General features: G+C 30.7%; 3 protein-coding genes across 3 annotated transcripts; 2 read left to right on the plus strand and 1 right to left on the minus strand.

Moving 5' to 3' along the window:
- Positions 1–412: 412 nt before the first annotated feature.
- LOC106655757 lies at positions 413–1643 on the plus strand. The gene is made up of 2 exons (XM_014376310.2): positions 413–932; positions 1019–1643. Exons 1-2 carry the CDS (start codon positions 564–566, stop codon positions 1031–1033), a joined length of 384 nt encoding a protein of 127 aa, XP_014231796.1. The 5' UTR covers positions 413–563; the 3' UTR covers positions 1034–1643.
- A 10019-nt stretch (positions 1644–11662) lies between these two features.
- Positions 11663–13430, minus strand: LOC106659661. Its single transcript, XM_014382338.1, has 8 exons — positions 13242–13430; positions 13051–13182; positions 12601–12983; positions 12380–12505; positions 12214–12304; positions 11991–12130; positions 11791–11923; positions 11663–11719 (listed from the first exon to the last, which is right to left on the minus strand). The coding sequence occupies exons 1-8, from the start codon at positions 13428–13430 to the stop codon at positions 11663–11665; spliced, it is 1251 nt and encodes a 416-aa protein (XP_014237824.1).
- Positions 13431–15389: 1959 nt separating this feature from the next.
- Positions 15390–18025, plus strand: LOC111694477. Its single transcript, XM_023462883.1, has 2 exons — positions 15390–15412; positions 15499–18025. Exons 1-2 carry the CDS (start codon positions 15399–15401, stop codon positions 17774–17776), a joined length of 2292 nt encoding a protein of 763 aa, XP_023318651.1. The 5' UTR covers positions 15390–15398; the 3' UTR covers positions 17777–18025.
- The last annotated feature ends 1880 nt before the right edge of the window (positions 18026–19905 follow it).

Genomic DNA, 19905 nt, shown 5'->3' on the forward strand with positions numbered 1-19905 from the left:
ATCAATCTTGAAATTAAATGCAAAAACTACACATTGAACAAAATCATTATTTGTTAAATATACATGAAAAAGTAATTTATATTTCTCCACTTTTAAGAAAATCAAATTAAAAAATATCTGAGTATTTTATTATCTACCACAATATTATAAACTGTATAATTGCAATTGGAAGCCTCTCCAGTGTGAAATATTCGAAGTAGCCGATTGGTATACCATTGTAGTAAGTAGTACAAAGTTTTTATCACATTTAACTCTTATTAAAATGAAATGACAAATGTCATAAAAAAAGTGAAAAACAAGTGGCGCCGTCTTCAATTAACTCGGCAATATATGTATCCACGACCAGCTGGCGGCTCCACAGTCCGCACACGTGCTCGTATCGCTGAGCACATGTTAGTTGCCGGCTGCAGCAGAAGTAAAACAGTGCGGTGTAAACATACAAAAACAGTGTAGTGAATATATAGGTGCAACAGCAGTTCCTCATTGAATGTTTCTTACGAAACTTACCATATTAGGTTTGTGATAATAGTAGAGTGAACGTTGAAAGTGTAGAAGTAAAAATCATGTCCAAAAAAAACAGAAAAAGGCAACGTATCGATTATGTTGAGGTGGATGAAGCGACCAGTCCCAAACAATCTTGCTTAGATGATGCAAATGAAGTTGAAACATTCCAAAACGACAATCCACTAAAATTGCAGTATGAAGCTGAAAGCCTCATGCCACCCTCGGCGAGTATTGACTACAGTGCAGAAAAAATATTGCTGCATATGTACAAACTTGACGTCTCGATTTGGTGTTACCTGAAGAGACGAGTCGAAAATAAAAAGTTGGATGGAGTTGGATTGACATTAGACAACAAAGATGTTGACAAGTTTTCCGATATAGTTATTAGGCAGAATGACGAGTCCATTCACGTGAACGTAAACTACACCGTAAGTCTATTTTCCGACAAGTTTATCACATATCTCGATTTGTTTGGGATAAAAAGTCCGTATTCTCTGAAAAATTATTTCAATAGTTGGGTCAGTTATGAGCTCAATAAGCCAAAGTACCAAACTTCGAAAATTAAGTATCTCGTCGTATTTTGTAACGACAAACTGGAATTATCTGAGGACAATAAGTTGACCATGTGCAGTTCGAAAAATTCTTACCCATTTCAATTTGAAAGTATGGATATATGCCAAATTCCGGTGCTTCAAGATATGTTAGTAACAAACACTTCATGTAAATTTTATAAATTTGCAACAGATGATCAAACGATTGATGAGTTCTGTCAGCGCTTGATGTTGTCAAGTACAAATAAAAAGACATTTAATAAGAAATGTTTAACTTCAGAGTTTGAAGTAGACTTGAAAAAAAGCTTCCTAAGTAAGATTATATTTCTAGATAATCAACCTTGCAGAGAAAGTTTGAAAAACAAATTAAAAGATGAAATTGAATGGAATGGAAAAGATTACATGAAGTTACAAAACAAATTGATAAAATATACATCTATAGCTAAAAAGAATATCAGCAATGAAAATTTAAATTTAGTAATGTCTGTATTAAATGATATGTTTGTTCATAAGAATATATCAGCAGTTAAGACAAAAAGTTATCACACAAACAATGTCATTAACATATTGTACAAAAGTAAAATTACCTATCTAATAAATTTAGGTTCTGCTGATAATGTAAGTATAAGCTATGATGATTTTTTTTCACAAAATAAAAATAGCAAGTTTTCAATTAATGATTTATACAATTTTTTCCGTATTGAGTACAGAAAAAATTCAAACATTAAATTTTTTGTTATTTACACTTATTCAGAGTTAAATTTTACTGATGATGATCCATTCAAATTGATCAATGTAGATGTAACTAAAAGAAGGTACAAAATATTTCATAATTGCACTGCTTTGAATAAATCAATGTTATTTGAGTTTGCATCTGAAGACTATGGTACTCTTTTAGAATTGCTAAATTACTCCAATAGTAATGAACAAGAGATAGATGAAGAAAAAGAAAAAAGTATCAAATTGTTATTTTTGCATACTCTTATTATTGCTACAGGACAAGCAAAGATTACAGATACAGATATTCTCCTCCAAAACGAACAGCAGCAGCTTCCTTACACTCTTGACCAGTTACAAGAAGTGACTTTAATATGGCTAGAATTTCAGAAGCATCAAATAATGACATTAAGAACCATGAGATTGCTTTTAAATGATATATCAAATAATAGAAAATGTGGCAAATACTTAAAATGCTCTGATGTTGCAGATGAATGGAAATTGACCAAGTCTCTTTGTCGTACAACACCTTCTCAAACAAATGAAGTATTTGATTTTTTTATTAATGGCAAAGGAAAATTGTTTATCCATAATTTCAAAAATGCAGGAATTGATTTAAGAAGTGTTGCCAATGTTATGAATAGTGTCACTAAAAAATACCTATATCATGCTCTTGAAGCTTTTCACGATTTTTGGTTTGACGAAAAAGGAAACAAAACCAAAAATTTTTTAATCTTGGAAAAAAATCATTTGAACATTAAAACAGTTTTCAGTATAGTTCAAATAACCAATATGAGAGCAGTTAGTACCCTCAACAGTTTATATGATTTATGGTTTGACCAATATGATAATAAAACTAAGTATTTGTGCTCTTTAGAAAGGGAAGGAATAACTTTTTCTACATTGGGAGCTCTTATTTCAGGAGCAACTGGTGATGCTCGATTGGCACATGAAAATTTATATAATTTATGGTTTGATGAACATGATAACAAAACAAAGTATATAACAAATTTTCAAAAAAATAAATTGTCTATTTCTAGAATAGCTAATATTTTACATAGTGCTGGAATAAGATGTGCACAAACATTCAAAGATTTACATGATTTGTGGTTTGATGAAGAAGGAAATAAGACTAAGTATCTCTTAACTTTGGAAAATCATAAAATTGATTTTTACCACTTTATACAAACTCTACATGCTTCTAAAGCTCAAGCAGTTAGTTTATATAAAAAGTTGTATTATAATTTATTTGATGTAGATGGCAATCCGACTCAAAATCTGCAAAATCTGAATAATGCAGGAGTCCAATTCAATGCCATTTCAAGAGTGTTACATGGTTCTAGAAGTTGTATTGTAACAGTATTAGATGAAATATGCAATCTTTTTTTTGATGAAGATGGCAATAAAACCAAATATTTGAAAACTTTTGAAAACCACAATATTAATATCGATGACATTTGTAAGATTTTGTGGGGATTACCAACCAAGGCATCCAAAATTTTCAAAGATTTATATAATTTCCTATTTGACGAGGAAGGACAAAAAAAAAACTTTTTGAAAACTTTCGAGAATTATGGCATCAGTGTCAATCAGCTGGCGAAAATGATACGAAATTCAAATGTTCATGCGGTGAACCTTTTGACTGATCTTTCCAACTTATGGTTTGATGAAAATGGTAATAAAAGTTACTTTTTGCAACATTTAGAAAATAACAATGTAGACCTTCTCAAAGTTATGAATGTTTTAAGAAATACTCGTCGTGGAGGAGCTAGTTTTTTTCGAGCTTTATATGAATTTTTGATTGATGAAAATGGTACTGCATCGTTTCATCTAAACACCTTAAATAAATATGAAATAAGCATTGATACATTTTTAAATTTTATCCAAGGTGCCACTATCGATCATACAAGATCAATAACTAAAGTTTTTTACACATTTTTTGATAAGGAAGGGAATAAAACTAAACTTCTGTACAATTTCGAAAACAGAGGAGTTGATCTCGAATTGCTATCAATCATTTTTGCTAGCACCCGATGTAACGGAGTGCAGGAATTTCACGATATCTTTTTTGAAAAAACTGAGCAAGATAGTCCAATATTAAAAGCACTCGATGAGAAAAATGTATCTCTCTTCGACGTGAGCAGTATTTTTTGTGGTGTTGGCTCAACTATCCCGTTATACTCCAAAATGTTGTTTGATTTATGGTTCGACGAAGATTTAAAAGAAACTCAATATTTACAAGATTTAGAAAAAAATGGAATCACTTTAGTTTGGCTGTGTCACATTTTAAAAAAAGCAGGTATTTATGCATGTAAAACATTCAAAGAAATACATGAGATATTCATCACCGAAGAAGGCAGTGCCAGTACCATCTTACAAAATATACTAAAATTCATAAATTTGAAAAAATTGAAAAGTATCTTCACAGACGGAGGAAACCATTTTCCAAAACATTTTTTAAAGTTGTATTATTGTTGGTTCGATGAAAATGGCGAAAAAACTCATTTATTGCAAACAATGGAAAAAAATAACTTTGATATTGACTTACTTTGCGACATACTAAAAGGAAGTAGTGGATTCGCTAATAGTTTCTGCAACTCATTGAACAAATTATTTTTTGATCGCGAGGGTAACCCAAGCTTATTCATAACAAATTATCTTAACAACCCAGCCATAATCAAAGGTGTCTGTAGGATTATTCGTGGTACTCGAGGGTATATCATAACTTTTTTAAAAATTTTATTTAATTTGTGGTTTAAGCCAGATGGTAGCAAAAAAAACTATTTGTTAACGTTGGAAAATTACGGCGTAGATTTTGTTACTCTTCACGGACTTTTTATTGGTGCTTCAAAAATACTCATGAGGCAATTTTTTGATCTATTTAAATGTATGTTCAAAAGCGTATCTAAGCCAACAGAATCAGTCTACCTGAAATCTTTACTAGGAATTGGTTTCACTGTACCCGATATAATATCACTGCTTAGGAAATCTGGGCTGAATGCTGCTAGGAACTTTATGAAGCTGTATTATCTTTTCTTTGATGAACAAGGACAAATGACGAAGTATACTGAAGTTTTGACCCAAAACAAAGTCGACATTGGGTCGTTTGTTCGAGATTTAAATATTAAAAATGGAAATAAATTAGTGGACAACTTCAAAAGTGCATACGAATTATATTATGATGAAAATGGAGTGAAAATTGACGTAGTGGTAAATGATGAATGTGTATTAAATATAGAGGCAGAATAAAACATTAAATGTAATAGTAAAATACGCAGAATGTAATGTAAATAAGTTTACATATTTTTGTAATTAACTCATAAATGTATATAATTGGACCTCGATAACTCTTATGTAAAGGGACCGCAGGTTTTGTACGAATTAACGAGAGAAACAATAAATTTTATTTTTTTTTGAAATTTAATGTAATAAAACCTTACTAGTTGCAACTAATTAAAAGACTCAATTGTACAATGACGCTCAATCCTAGTATTTTATTTAATCTTTGTACCATATATTAGTTTATCAGTTGCATGACCTAAAAACATCAACTAAACAAATAATATCATATTGCTGATCGTTTGTGTTAAATATATCTCGTAAGCAAGGGAAAATGAAGAATTTAATAAACTGTGTGATTTTCCAGAACAAAAAATATCTAAAGATGAGACGGTTGTTTATAGGCTAATTTTTTTTTCGATAAGGAAAGTTTTTGAAAGAAAACGATTATTCGGAAACCATAAGATAATATTTAGAAAAAATTTATATCGATCCTGCTGAGTCACTGTATATTAAAAATGAATCAATTAGCATAATGTGAACGAATATTTGGAAAATAATTAAAACAATATTCTACTCTAATGTTTAATTCAAATTTTTGTGTTGGTCTAATATCGTACTCAAATTATCTTTAAACATTACTCAATAGCCAGTAAATAAAATCGATTCCACGGAAGATCATCCGATTTTGTCAATTTTTTTCCAAAAAAAAATTAACTTACAAATTTCACTTAAAAGTTTAAAAAAATCGAAAAGTAGATTTAGTAAGTATTTCAAGGTATTTCCAATACTAAGAAAGAACTCCGTACAAAAATTAACTGTTCAACAAACTAATTATGCACTATTTTCCATCGTGGACATGTCAGCCAGTATTATGAAACTTGATGAAATACAGTATTACAAAAAAATGAGGAATTCCGCAATACTTTTGTTTCTTAACAAAAAAAATTAAAAGTCGCAAAATGTTTATGCGATTTCTTGAATTTGAACACAAACCTTCAAACACGCGTAATAAATATAAAACTAGCGAATTAAACTAACTAGCGAGTTAGAAAACGTGGTTTTCGCGTAATTCGTGGCCGTTTAATAATTTTTACCTCTATGCTTTTTTCAAAATCAAAGAAATGGACATATTTCTGATAGCTGCGCGCGCCGCACATGTGGTCGCACTGCTTAGCAGTTAGCACGTGTTCGGTGTTAGATGCCGGCTGCAGCAAAAGTCAGAGAACGTAAACACACGTACAGAGCTCAGTGATTATAACAGTGCAACATCAGTTTCTAATTGATTTTTTCGTACTAATTTTACCATATTTGGATGTATGATAAAAACAGAGTGAATATTGAAAGTGACCAAAATGCAAATGTGATTTAAAAACAGCCAATTCACCATCATGTTTAAAAAGAGCAAAAAAAGGCAACGTATCGAGTCTATTGAGGAAGTGGACGAAGCCACAAGTCCCAAACAACCATGTTTACATGATTCGAATAAAGTTGAAACATTCCAAAACAACAATCCATTGAAATTGCAATATGAAGCTGAAAGCCTCATGCCACCCTCGGGGAGTACTGACTACTGTACACAACAAATGTTGTTGTATATGTATAAACTAGACGTCTCAACTTGGTGTTACCTGAAAAGACGCGTCGAAGATAAAAAGTTGGATGGAGTTGGATTGACATTGGACAACAAAGATATTGACAAGTTCTCCGATATAGTAATTAGACAGAATGACGAGTCCATTCACGTAAACGTAAACTACACCGTAAGTCTATTTTCCGACAAGTTTATCACATACCTCGATTTGTTTGGGATAAAAAGTCCGTATTCTCTGAAAAATTATTTCAATAGTTGGGTCAGTTATGAGCTCAATAAGCCAAAGTACCAAACTTCGAAAATTAAGTATCTCGTCGTATTTTGTAACGACAAACTGGAATTATCTGAGGACAATAAGTTGACCATGTGCAGTTCGAAAAATTCTTACCCATTTCAATTTGAAAGTATGGATATATGCCAAATTCCGGTGCTTCAAGATATGTTAGTAACCAACACTTCATGTAAATTTTATAAATTTGCAACAGATGATCAAACGATTGACGAGTTCTGTCAGCGCTTGATGTTGTCAAGTACAAATAAAAAGACATTTAATAAGAAATGTTTAACTTCAGAGTTTGAAGTACACTTGAAAAAAAGCTTTCTAACGAAGCTTATATTTCTGGACAATCAACCTTGCAGAGAAAGTTTAAAAATAAAATTAAAGGATGAGATTGAAAAAAATGAAAAAGATTACATAAAGTTACAAAACAGACTGATAAAATATACCTCGATAGCTGAAAAGAGTATCAGCAATGAAAATTTTCAAATACTAATGTCTTTATTGAATGATATGTTTGTTCATATGAATATATCAGCAGTAAGTACAAAAAGTTATCACACTAGCAATGTAATTAATATTTTGTACAAAAAAAAAATTACATATCTGATAAACGTAGGCTCTGCTAATAATGCAAGGATCACATTTGATGACTTTTTCCCTAAGAAAAAGAGAGAGAAAAGTAATTTTTCATTGAATGACTTATACACTTTTTTCTGTAATGAGTACAGAAAAAATTCAAACATGAAATTTTTTATAATTTACACTAATTCAGAGTTGAATTTGACTCATAATAATGAAATTCAAAATAACAAATCTGAGAAATACTTTCCATTGAAATTGAACAAAATAGATGTAACTAAAAAAAGGTACAAAATATTTAAAAATTGCACCAATTTAAATGAATCAATGTTATTTGAGTTTGCATCTGAAGATTTAGATGCTCTTTTGGAATTGCTCAATCCCTCAAATAGTAATGAACAAGATATAGATGCAAAGGAAGAAAACAATATGAAATTATTATTTTTGCATACTTTTATCATTGTTACTGGTCAAAAAAAAATTACAGATATTCCCCTCCAAAATGAACAGCAGCAACTTCCTTACAATCTTGACCAGTTACAAGAAGTAACTTTAAGATGGCTAGAATTTCAGAAGCATCAAATACTGACATTAAGAACCATGAGATTACTTTTAAATGATATAAAAAATAATAGGAACAATGGGAAATACTTAAACTGCTCCGATGTTGCAGATGAATGGAAACTGACCAAGTCTCTTTGTCGTGATACACCTTCTCTTATAAATGAAGTATTTGATTTTTTAATCAATGGCAAAGGAAAATTATTCATCCAGAATTTCAAAAATTCAGGGATTGATTTGAGAAGTGTTGCTAATGTTATGCATGGTGTCACTAAAAAAAACTTATATACTGCTCTGGAAGCTTTGCACAATTTTTGGTTTGATGAAAAAGGAAACAAAACTAAAAATTTCTTGATCTATGAAAAAAATCATATGAATTTCAAGACACTTTTTACTATTGTTGGAAAGTCTCACATAAATGCAGTTGGTATTATTGAAAGTTTGTTTGATTTGTGGTTTGATGATCTTGGCAATAAAACTAAGTATTTGTACTCTTTAGAAAGAGAAGGAATTCCTTTTTCTATGCTAGGATCTATGTTCAATGCCTGTGGTTTCGAGTCTCGATTAGCACATGAAAATTTATATAATCTATTGTTCGATGAGCAAGGAATTAAAACACAGTATTTTATAAATTTAAAAAAAAATAATTTATCTTTAGCTAGAATAGCACCTTTAGTACATTCAGGTGGAATATCTTGTGCGCAAATACTTAAAGATCTGCATGATTTGTGGTTTGATTCAGAAGGAAATATGACTAAGTATCTTTTAACTCTTAAAAACCACAATATTGATTTTTATAAGATCAAAGAAACCTTAAATGGATCTAAAACTCAAGCTGTTAGTTTATATAAAAAAATGTATTATACATTGTTTGATGAATTTGGTAATCCTACTCAGAATCTGCAAAATCTGAGTAATGCAGGAATCAAATTTAGTACAATATCTAAATTATTATATAGTTCTAATAATAATATTGTAACATTATTCAATGCATTGTACAGTCTTTTTTTTGATAACGGTGGTAATAAAACAGTATATTTGAAAACTTTTGAAAATCACAACATTAATCTCAACGATATTTGTAAGATTTTAAAGGGACGATCAGCCGATGCATCTACAACTTTCAAAAACTTTTATAATCTCCTATTTGATGAAAAAGGAGAAAAAAAATTTTTATTGAAAACCTTCGAAAATTACGGCATAGGTATCGATCAATTGGCAAAAATGATACGACATTCAAATGCTCATGCCGTGAACCTTTTGACTGATCTTTTCAATTTATGGTTTGATGAAAATGGCAATAAGAGTTACTACATTAAACATTTTGAAAATGTCAATGTAGACCTTATTAAAATAATGTACTTTTTAAGAAATGCTCAGAAGGGAACATGTCGTTTTTTTCAAGTATTATATGATTTTTTTATAATTGAAAATGGTGTGGAATCCTTTCATTTAAGTACTTTAAATAAACATGAAATAAGCATCGATATATTTTTGAATTTCGTCCGAGGTACCACTATCGATCATATGAGAACAATGAATAAAGTGTTTTACACATTTTTTGATAAGGAAGGAAATAAAACTCAACTTCTTTGCAATTTTGAAAATAAAGGAGTTGATCTTGAATCGTTATCAAACGTTTTCATTTTGTGTCAAGGTAATGGAATTCAGAAATTTTACGACTTTTTCTTTGATGAAACAGATAAAGATCGTGAAACATTGAAAATGTTCGAGATGAGAAATGTGAGTCTTCTTGATGTTTGTAATATTTTTCTTAAAGTTGGCTCAAGCACTCCGTTATTTTTCAAAATGCTGTTCGATTTATGGTTCGACGAAAATTTAAAAGAAACTCAATACCTGCAAGATTTGGAAAGAAACGGAATAACACTACTTTGGCTGTGTCAGATTTTAAGAGGATCGGGCATTCACGGATATGAAGTATTCAAAGGAATCCATAAACTATTTATAAATGAAGACGGACAAGCGACTCTGGCATTACAAATTGTGTTAAAGTATATTAATTTGAAGAAATTACGAAATATTTATTTACGTGGAGGGCGAGTGTTTTTGAGCTATTTCCCCAAGTTATTAACTCGTTGGTTCGATGAAAAAGGCGAAAAAACTCATTTCTTACTAACAATGGAAAAAAATAATTTTGACATTAATGTAATTTGTGATGTCTTGAATGCTAGTGGTGGATTTGCTAACAAATTCTTTATGGAACTATACAAATTATTTTTTGACCCCGAGGATAACCCAAGCTCATACATAACAAATTATCTCAACAACCCAGCCATAATAAAAGGTGTCTGTAAGATTATTCGTGGTACTCGAGGGAAAATCATCAATTTGTTAAAACGTTTATATTCTTTGTGGTTCAAGTCAGATGGCAGAAAAAGAAACTATTTGTTAACGTTGGAAAATTACGGCGTAGATTTTGTTACTATTCACGGACTTTTTATTGGTGCTTCATATTCATTGAGAAATACTTTTGTAAATCTATTTAAATGTATGTTCGAAAGCGTATCTAAGCCAACAGAATCGGTCTACCTGAAATCTTTGCTAGGAATTGGTTTCACTGTACCTTGTATAGTATCACTGCTAAGAAAATCCGGACCGAATGCTGCTAGGAACTTTATGAATCTGTATTATCTTTTCTTTGATGAACAAGGACAAATGACGAAGTATACTGAAGTTTTGACCCAAAACAAAGTCGACATTGGGTCTTTTGTTCGAGGTTTAAATATTAAAAATGGAAATAAATTAGTGGACATATTCAAAAGTGCATACGAATTATATTATGATGAAAATGGAGTGAAAATTGACGTAGTGGTAAATGACGAATGTGTATTAAATATAGAGGCAGAATAAAACATCGTATGTAAAAGTAAAATACGCAGAATGTAATAAAAAAAGTTTATATTTTTTTATAATAACTCTGTTATTATATTATTATATAAGTTATATAATATTTATATTTTTTAGTTATTTATATAATAGTTTATATTTTTTTATTATTAACTCATAAATGTATATAAACGGAGCTCGATAACTATTATGTAAAGGGACCGAAGGTTTTGTACGAATTATAGAGAAAAACAATAAATTTTATTTTTTCTTTGAAATTTAATGTAATAAAACCTGACTAGTTGCAACTAATTTAAAGACTCAATTTAATGACGCTCAATCCTAGTATTTTATTTAATCTTTGTACTATATATTAGTTTAGGGTGGTCACTACTTCCTGAATTGCTTATCCTAGCTCCCAACTATTAGAATATTTGGAAAATAATTAAAACAATATTCTACTCTAATATTAAATTCAAATTTTTGTGATGTAATATCGTCCTCGAATTAGATGTAAACATTATTCAATAGCCAGTAAATAAAATCGATTCCACGGAAGATCATCCAATTATGCCAATAATTTTTTTCCTTCGCTACATGTATACCATGGATTTACTCGATGTTATTTTTTTTTACCTGTTAGTATTGGTGCAAATGTTAACGATGGTTTTAAACGTGCCCAATTTTTTTGTATACAAATTTCGTGCATAATTTTTACAACGCATACATAAATGAAAAAAATCAATTGGCTTAGAGTGCACAAAGTGACACCAGCGTCGTAACGTAGGACATAGCTGTATTGATGATCTAAAATAAATGCATTCGACATTCGGAAAAGAAGTTATTAAAAACGAATGTTTGTGTCTATCGGGACTCACAGTGCTAGCTGTCTCGAAATGCAGAGGCACTGTGGGCCCAATCGTCATGTAACAAGGTTCGGCTGCTCTGGTCATCATCAAAATCAATAATCTTCTAGTTCTCACTGGATACTCGTACCATTTGCTGGTGTAGCTACGGAACAAAATTTCTATGACTTGTTCTCTAATGTACTCGTGATTTGAAAAAAAGTATAAAATACCATTTGAAATATATGTCATTGCTGGCGTCGATCAGCAGTTGGCTTGGGTAACTGATCACAAGCACCATAATTAATATCATTACAAAAGCCACTGCCATTTTTGCAGCGCTACTGGCATCGTAAGAAATTTCAACGACTGCCTGTCACGCGGGAAATGTAAATAAATGATAATAGGCTGGATTTTTTTCACGAGAAAAGTATTTTTAATTAACTTTAAACTTACCATAGATCCCGATAAACTCAAGAGATTCAAGAGGACTACGAGAGAAATAAAAAACTTGGGGCTACAAATATCGTTCAACATTTGAGAAAATCTAAAAAAAGGAATTTAATTTGTTACTTCTATTTTAAAATAAAACTTCAAGTTAATTTTATGTGTCATTCATTACTCCAAGCATTTTTGATGTCGTTTAATCAATCCGATAACAGTTTGGTGCACGTAAACGTTCATTTTTCGTTTCGAGCTTGGGCTCTGATCAGAAATTTTTATTCCGCCAAGTTTTTCAAAAACGTCTCTGCAATACCAAAAAAGAAGAGAACAAAGAAAACTATCGTTGAATTTTTGAAATTTTAACAAACTCGAAATAAATCAATAACGATAGACTCAAACCCAATCCATATGATCTTGCCCATGACGTAGGCAATGCAAGACGTGTAAGCCAAATCCAACGCACTGACAATCAGCATAATCAGAATGACCATATGAATGAGAAAAATGAGAATATGGTAAAAGTATTTGTCCTGATCGACGAACAGCTCGACGTGAGCGCAGAGTCTTCTCTCGAGGGTCATGTTTTCCGGCAAGTAAGGATTGAGCACGTACGGTAAAGCCACCGGGACCAGTGCGTAACCCAAGAGCGATGGTAGCAAGAAGCCAAAGTGTATCCGTATCAGGCGAGATCCTCGCTCGCACGCCACCTTCATGATCTTCTTCTCTTCCGCATCTTTGATGCCGAGCCAATCGATCGTCACGAACTCGCATATTTTGTTAAGCTTTCAAGTTCAAGTATAACAAAAAAAATGTTTCATCAACCTTTATGTGGATCGTATTGATTCTTACTAGGTTTTCCGAGTATATCGTTTGCAAATAAACGCACCACACGCCCACCAAAGTGATGAGTTGAAAAGTGAGCTCTGCTAGCATCGGTGGGTATATTTCATTTATGTAAAATTCTTTGTACGCTCTGGCGCACTGCAAATTATTTATGCATTTTATTCGCAGTAAAATTAAGCCTTTTTTCATTCAATTACCGTTATTGCGATGGAAAAAAGAAAGCTCGCGTGCATGATGAATCTTCCGAATTTCTTAATCACTATTGGTTGCACCGGACACAAAAACACAAACTTCAAAAATATCCTTAGCCAGTAGAAATGATTTTCCTCAAAGCCTAGTTGTCTCGAAAGCTCTGCTAACTCAGCTCGTGTCGTTTGTGTGGCCATGGTAATAAAAACGAGGTACGAAGAATATTTCAATGAAAATTCAACATCACTCCATAGGTTGGAAAAATGTCGTTTTTCTCTTGCTTGCAATATGGATTTTAATGTTGAGTCCTAAAATTTGAATTGAATAAATATTTCTTCTACGAAGTATAAAATATAATAATTGTATTAATAATCATCATGACATAAATAAATTTAAAATTCATGTTTCATATTAATTGTGGTAAAACAACAAATAATGAAGTACATGATTCCTTTATAGAAATATACAATTTATGTGCCCTAAATTGAAAATATGTTTCGCGAAAAAGAAAAAAAAAACTAACGCAGAACTTGACAACTTTTTAAGGGATTATCCAAATTATTACGACGCTAAAATAAGAAAGAATGGCAAGGGCACGCTGACCACGATCAATAACGACTTGGTGGCCGTAATCGAGTTAGTGTAATTAATTCTGAGGTGTGAAGATTTTAAATTTTCCCATTGAAAAAAATACCCAAAAAAAAAATTAATTTACAATTTTCACTTAAATGTTAAAAAAAATCGAAAAGTTGGATTAGTAAGTTTTTCAAGGTATTTCCAATACTAAGAAAGAACTCCGTACAAAAATTAACTGTTCAACGTATTATTTATGCACTATTTTCCATCGTGGACTTGGCAGCCAGTATTATGAAACTTGATGAAATACAGTATAAAAAAATGAGGAATTCCGCAATACTTTTGTTTTTGAATAAAATAAATTGAAAGTCGCGAAATGTTTATGAAATTTCTTGAATTTGAACACAAACCTTCAAACACGCGTAATAAATATAAAATATTATGTACCACATTTTATTTACAAAGTTTGTGATGAATATTTTAGTTTTGGTCAATGCAATAATAAATTCATGAATCAACGATATATGTTTTTTAACTTGTCAATAAGTCGTTACTTTTTTATGAAAGGAAAACAAAAAACAATTCACATCTTTTTAAGCCAAATATTCAACTAAATAAAAACTACTTTTTAAAAATTATTTTTAATGTTCTACATTCTCCTGAACGATAGATCCCGAACGATTAAACAATAATAATGTCAACACCGCTAGAAGAAACTTCTTCATATGAATGGCTAAAATCTATTTTTTTCTCTATAAATTTTCAAAGCTCACCTCCCACCCATTTTGAAATTACGAGAATACATAATTTAATACAACTTTTACCATCTTTTCGAATCTGGCATCAGAATTGATTTTGTTACGGTATTTCGGGAATCAATACCAATTATGCGTTGGAAAACGTGGTTTTCGTTTAATTCGTGGCCGTTTAATAGGTTTTTACTTCTATGCTTTTTTCAAAATCAAAGAAATGCACATATTTCTGGTAGCTGCGCGCGCCGCACATGTGGTCGCACTGCTTAGCACGTGTTAGGTCGATGCCGGCTGCAGCAAAAGTCAGAGAACGTAAACACACATACAGTCCATACAGAGCTCAGTGATTATAATAGTGCAACATCAGTTTCTAATTGAACTTTTTTTCTCACGAATTTTACCATATTTGAATGTTCCATGATAATGAAGTGAATATTGAAAGTGACCAGAATGTAAATGCATTTAATAGCAGCAAATTCACCATCATGTCAAAAAAAAGCAGAAAAAGGCAACGTATCGATTATGTTGAGGTGGATGAAGCGACCAGTCCCAAACAATCTTGCTTAGATGATGCAAATGAAGTTGAAACATTCCAAAACGACAATCCACTAAAATTGCAGTATGAAGCTGAAAGCCTCATGCCAGCCTCGGGGATTGACTACTGTGCAGAAAAAATACTGCTGTATATGTACAAACTTGACGTCTCGACTTGGTGTTACCTGAAGAGACGAGTCGAAAATAAAAAGTTGGATGGAGTTGGATTGACATTAGACAACAAAGATGTTGACAAGTTTTCCGATATAGTTATTAGGCAGAATGACGAGTCCATTCACGTGAATGTCAACTACACCGTAAGTCTATTTTCCGACAAGTTTATCACATATCTCGATTTGTTTGGGATAAAAAGTCCGTATTCTCTGAAAAATTATTTCAATAGTTGGGTCAGTTATGAGCTCAATAAGCCAAAGTACCAAACTTCGAAAATTAAGTATCTCGTCGTATTTTGTAACGACAAACTGGAATTATCTGAGGACAATAAGTTGACCATGTGCAGTTCGAAAAATTCTTACCCATTTCAATTTGAAAGTATGGATATATGCCAAATTCCGGTGCTTCAAGATATGTTAGTAACAAACACTTCATGTAAATTTTATAAATTTGCAACAGGTGATCAAACGATTGACGAATTCTGTCAGCGCTTGATGTTGTCAAGTACAAATAAAAAGATATTTAATAAGAAATGTTTAACTTCAGAGTTTGAAGTACACTTGAAAAAAAGCTTTCTAACGAAGCTTATATTTCTGGACAATCAACCTTGCAGAGAAAGTTTAAAAAACCAATTAAAAGATGAAATTGAATGCAATGAAAAAGATTACTTGAAGTTACAAAATAAATTGATAAAATATACTTCTATAGCTAAAAAGAGTATCAGCAATGAAAATTTTCAATTATTAATGTCTTTATTGAATGATATGTTTGTTTATAAGAATATATCAGCAGTTAAAACAAAAAGTTATCACACTAGCAATGTAATTAATATTTTGTATAAAAAAAAAATTACATATCTGATAAATGTAGACTCCACTAATAATGGAAGTATCAAATTTGATGACTTTTTCCCCAAGAAAAAGAAAGAAAAAAGTAAGTTTTCATTGAATGACTTATACACTTTTTTCTGTAATGAGTACACAAAAAATTCAAACATAAAATTTTTTGTTATTTACACCAATTCAGAGTTCAATTTTACCGATAATAATGTAATTCAAAATAACAAATCTGAGCAGTACTATCCATTAAAATTGAACAAAATAGATGTATCTAAAAAAAGGTACAAAATATTTCAAAATTGCTCCAAATTGAATAAATCAATGTTGTTTGAGTTTGCATCTGAAGATTATGATGCTCTTTTAGAATTGCTTAATCCTCCCAATGGTATTGAATATGAGATAGATGTAGAAAAAGAAAAAAATAACAAATTGTTGTTTTTGCATACTCTTATTATTGCTACCGGACAAACAAAAATGACAGATACAGATATTCTTCTCCAAAACGAACAGCAGCAGCTTCCTTACAATCTTGACCAGTTACAAGAAGTAACTTTAAGATGGCTAGAATTTCAGAAGCATCAAATAATGACATTAAGAACCATGAGATTGCTTTTAACTGATATACAAAATAATAGAACAAGTCGCAAATACTTAAAATATTCCAATGTCGCAGATGAATGGAAACTGACCAGGTCTCTTTGTCGTACAATACTCTTACAAAGAAATGAATTATTTGATTTTTTAATTAATGGTAGAGGAAAAGTATTTATACAGCACTTTAAAAATGCAGGCATTGATTTAAGAAGTATTGCTAATGTTATGAGAGGTGTTCCTGAAAAATACTTATTCGATGCATTTGAAGCTTTTCACAATTTTTGGTTTGATGAAAAAGGAAATAAAACCAAAAATTTTTTACTCTTGGAAAAGAATCATTTGAATATTCAAACTGTTTGTAACATTGCCAGAATGTCCCATATTGATGCAGTGGATATTATTCAAAATTTGTTTGATTTGTGGTTTGATAGTCTTGGCGGTAAAACTAAATATTTATCCTCTTTAGAAAGGGAAGGAATTAATTTTACAGTTCTCGGAGCTATGCTTAATGGCTCTCGCCATGAGAGTCGATTAGTACATGAAAATTTATATAATTTATGGTTTGATGAGGAAGATAACAAAACAAAATATGTAACCAATTATGAAAACAATAACTTATCTCTTTCTAAAGTAGCTAATATTGCATATTGTGGTGGAATGAATTGTGTTGAAACATTAAAAGATCTTCATGATTTGTGGTTTGATGAAGAAGGTAATAAGACTAAGTATCTTTTTATTTTAGAAGACCACAACATTGATTTTCATAAGTTCATACAAGCCTTATATGGATCTAGGACTAGAGCTGTTTATTCATTTAAACAATTTTATTATGCTTTATTTGACAAAGATGGTAATCCTACTAAAAATTTGCAATATCTGAGAAAAGCCGGAGTTAAATTTTCTGTAATATCTACTTTACTATATAGTTCTGGAAATTGTGATCTGAAAATCACAATATTAAAATTGATGATATTTGTAAAATTATTAGGGGACAGCCAGCCAAGGCATCTAAAATTTTCAAAGATTTCTATAATTTTCTATTTGATGAAGAAGGTAAAAAAAAAAGATTTTTGAAAACTTTTGAGAACTATGGCATTAGTATCAATCATTTAACAAAAATGATACGAAATTCGAATGTTCATGCCATCAACCTTTTGACTGATCTTTCCAACTTATGGTTTGATGAAAATGGGCAAAAAAGTTACTACATTCAATGTTTTGAAAATAACAATTTAGACCTTCTTAAAATTATGCAATGTTTAAGGAGCTCTCGTAATGGAGCAGTTAATTTTTTTAAAGCTTTATATGAATTTTTCATTGATCAAAATGGTCAGGGATCATTTTATTTAAATACTCTCAAAAAATATGAAATAAATGTTGATATTTTTATACAATTTATAGAAAGTGCCGCTATTGATCATTTTAAAATAATTAACAGAGTTTTTTATATATTTTTTGATAAAGAAGGCAATAAAACCCAACTTCTGTCCAATTTTGAAAACAAAGGAGTTGATCTTGAATTGCTATCGGAAATTTTTTATTTGTCTCGAGGTATAGGAATTCATAAATTTCATGATTTTTTCTTTGATGAAAGAGGTCAATATAGTGAAGCATTAATATTATTGGAGAAGAAAAATGTATCTCTCTTTGATGTATGTAGTATTTTTCGTAGTGTTGGCGGAAAGACTCCATTGTATTTTAAAATGCTATTTGATTTATGGTTCGATGAAGACTTTAAAGAAACTCAATATTTACAAGAATTAGAAAGAAATGGAATCACATTAGCTTGGTTGTGTAAAATTTTGAAAGGATCGGGAATTCGAGCATGCAAAACATTAAAAAAACTCCACAAACTATTTATCGAAAAAGATGGTAGTATCAGTCTCATTTTACAGAATATGTTGAAATACATTAATTTAAAGAAATTGAAAAATATCTTCACAGGTGCAGGGCACTTTTTTCCAAAACATTTTTTAAAGTTGTATTATTGTTTGTTTGATGAAAATGGCGAAAAAACTCATTTCTTACAAACGATGGAAAAAAATAATTTTAATATTGACATAATTTGCGAAATATTAGAGGGAAGTAGCCAGTATGTCGATCAATTTTTTAACTCACTGTACAAATTGTTTTTTGACCTCGAGGGAAACTCAAGTTTATATATAAATAATTATCTCAATAATCCAGGAATAATTAAAACTGTCTCTAAGATTATTCGTGCTAGGCCTATTAAAGGAAAAATGATCCTTTTTTTGAAAAATTTATATGGTTTGTGGTTTAAGTTAGATGGAAGCAAAAGAAACTATTTGTTAACGTTAGAAAATTATGGTGTAGATTTTGTAACTATTCACAGATTATTGATCGGTGTTTCAATTACAATAAGAAAGCCGTTTGTAAATCTATTCAAATGTATGTTCAAAAGCGTATCTAAGCCAACAGAATCAGTCTACCTAAAATCTTTACTAGGAATTGGTTTCACTGTACCTTGTATAGTATCAGTGCTAAGAAAATCAGGACCGAATGCTGCTAGGAACTTTATGAATCTGTATTATCTTTTCTTTGATGAACAAGGACAAATGACGAAGTATACTGAAGTTTTGACCCAAAACAAAGTCGACATTGGGTCGTTTGTTCGAGATTTAAATATTAAAAATGGAAATAAATTAGTGGACATCTTCAAAAGTGCATACGAATTATACTACGATGAAAATGGAGTGAAAATTGACGTAGTGGATAATGTTGAATGTATATCAAACATAGAGTTAGAATAAGTCATTAGATTTATCTATATTGAGAGACGTAGAGGGTAGTAAAAAAATATTTATATACTTTTTATAAATAACTGTGTATAATAAAAACTTACTTGTTAAAAGATTTAATTGTACAATGACGGCTACCTACGGCCGAGTGAAAAATTTCCTTGATCAAGGATTTTTACGAATGCTATAGCTGAAAAATTATACCTGACTCGGGGTCACGTTGTCACCGGTGACTCTGTTAATCAATTTTTTCATATAATTCATGAGGTAGGCAGGTCCGTTAAAAGATTTAATTGTACAATGACGCGAGAGTCTAGTTTTATTATTAAATCTTAGTACTAGTTTTTAAATGTATCGAAAAATCATCTTTACATAAATTGAATTGAAGTTATATGTAGAAACATAATTTTTCATTTTGTTTATTTTTGTAAAAGTATTTTTTAC

This window comes from Trichogramma pretiosum, unplaced genomic scaffold (genome assembly GCF_000599845.2).
Source record: "Trichogramma pretiosum strain Unisexual culture from Peru unplaced genomic scaffold, Tpre_2.0 scaffold1, whole genome shotgun sequence".
NCBI lineage: Eukaryota > Metazoa > Arthropoda > Insecta > Hymenoptera > Trichogrammatidae > Trichogramma > Trichogramma pretiosum.

What these genes read in the sequence shown, in the direction of transcription:
- LOC106655757 (XM_014376310.2), top strand. Translation starts at nt 564, where the DNA reads ATGTCCAAAAAAAACAGAAAAAGGCAACGTATCGATTATGTTGAGGTG.
- LOC106659661 (XM_014382338.1), bottom strand. Translation starts at nt 13,430, where the DNA reads ATGGCCACACAAACGACACGAGCTGAGTTAGCAGAGCTTTCGAGACAA. An exon ending in TTTTTTCCATCGCAATAACG is followed by an intron (nt 13,183 to 13,241) that starts GTAATTGAATGA and finishes AATAATTTGCAG; the next exon opens with TGCGCCAGAGCGTACAAAGA. An exon ending in TGAGTTTATCGGGATCTATG is followed by an intron (nt 12,131 to 12,213) that starts GTAAGTTTAAAG and finishes CCCGCGTGACAG; the next exon opens with GCAGTCGTTGAAATTTCTTA.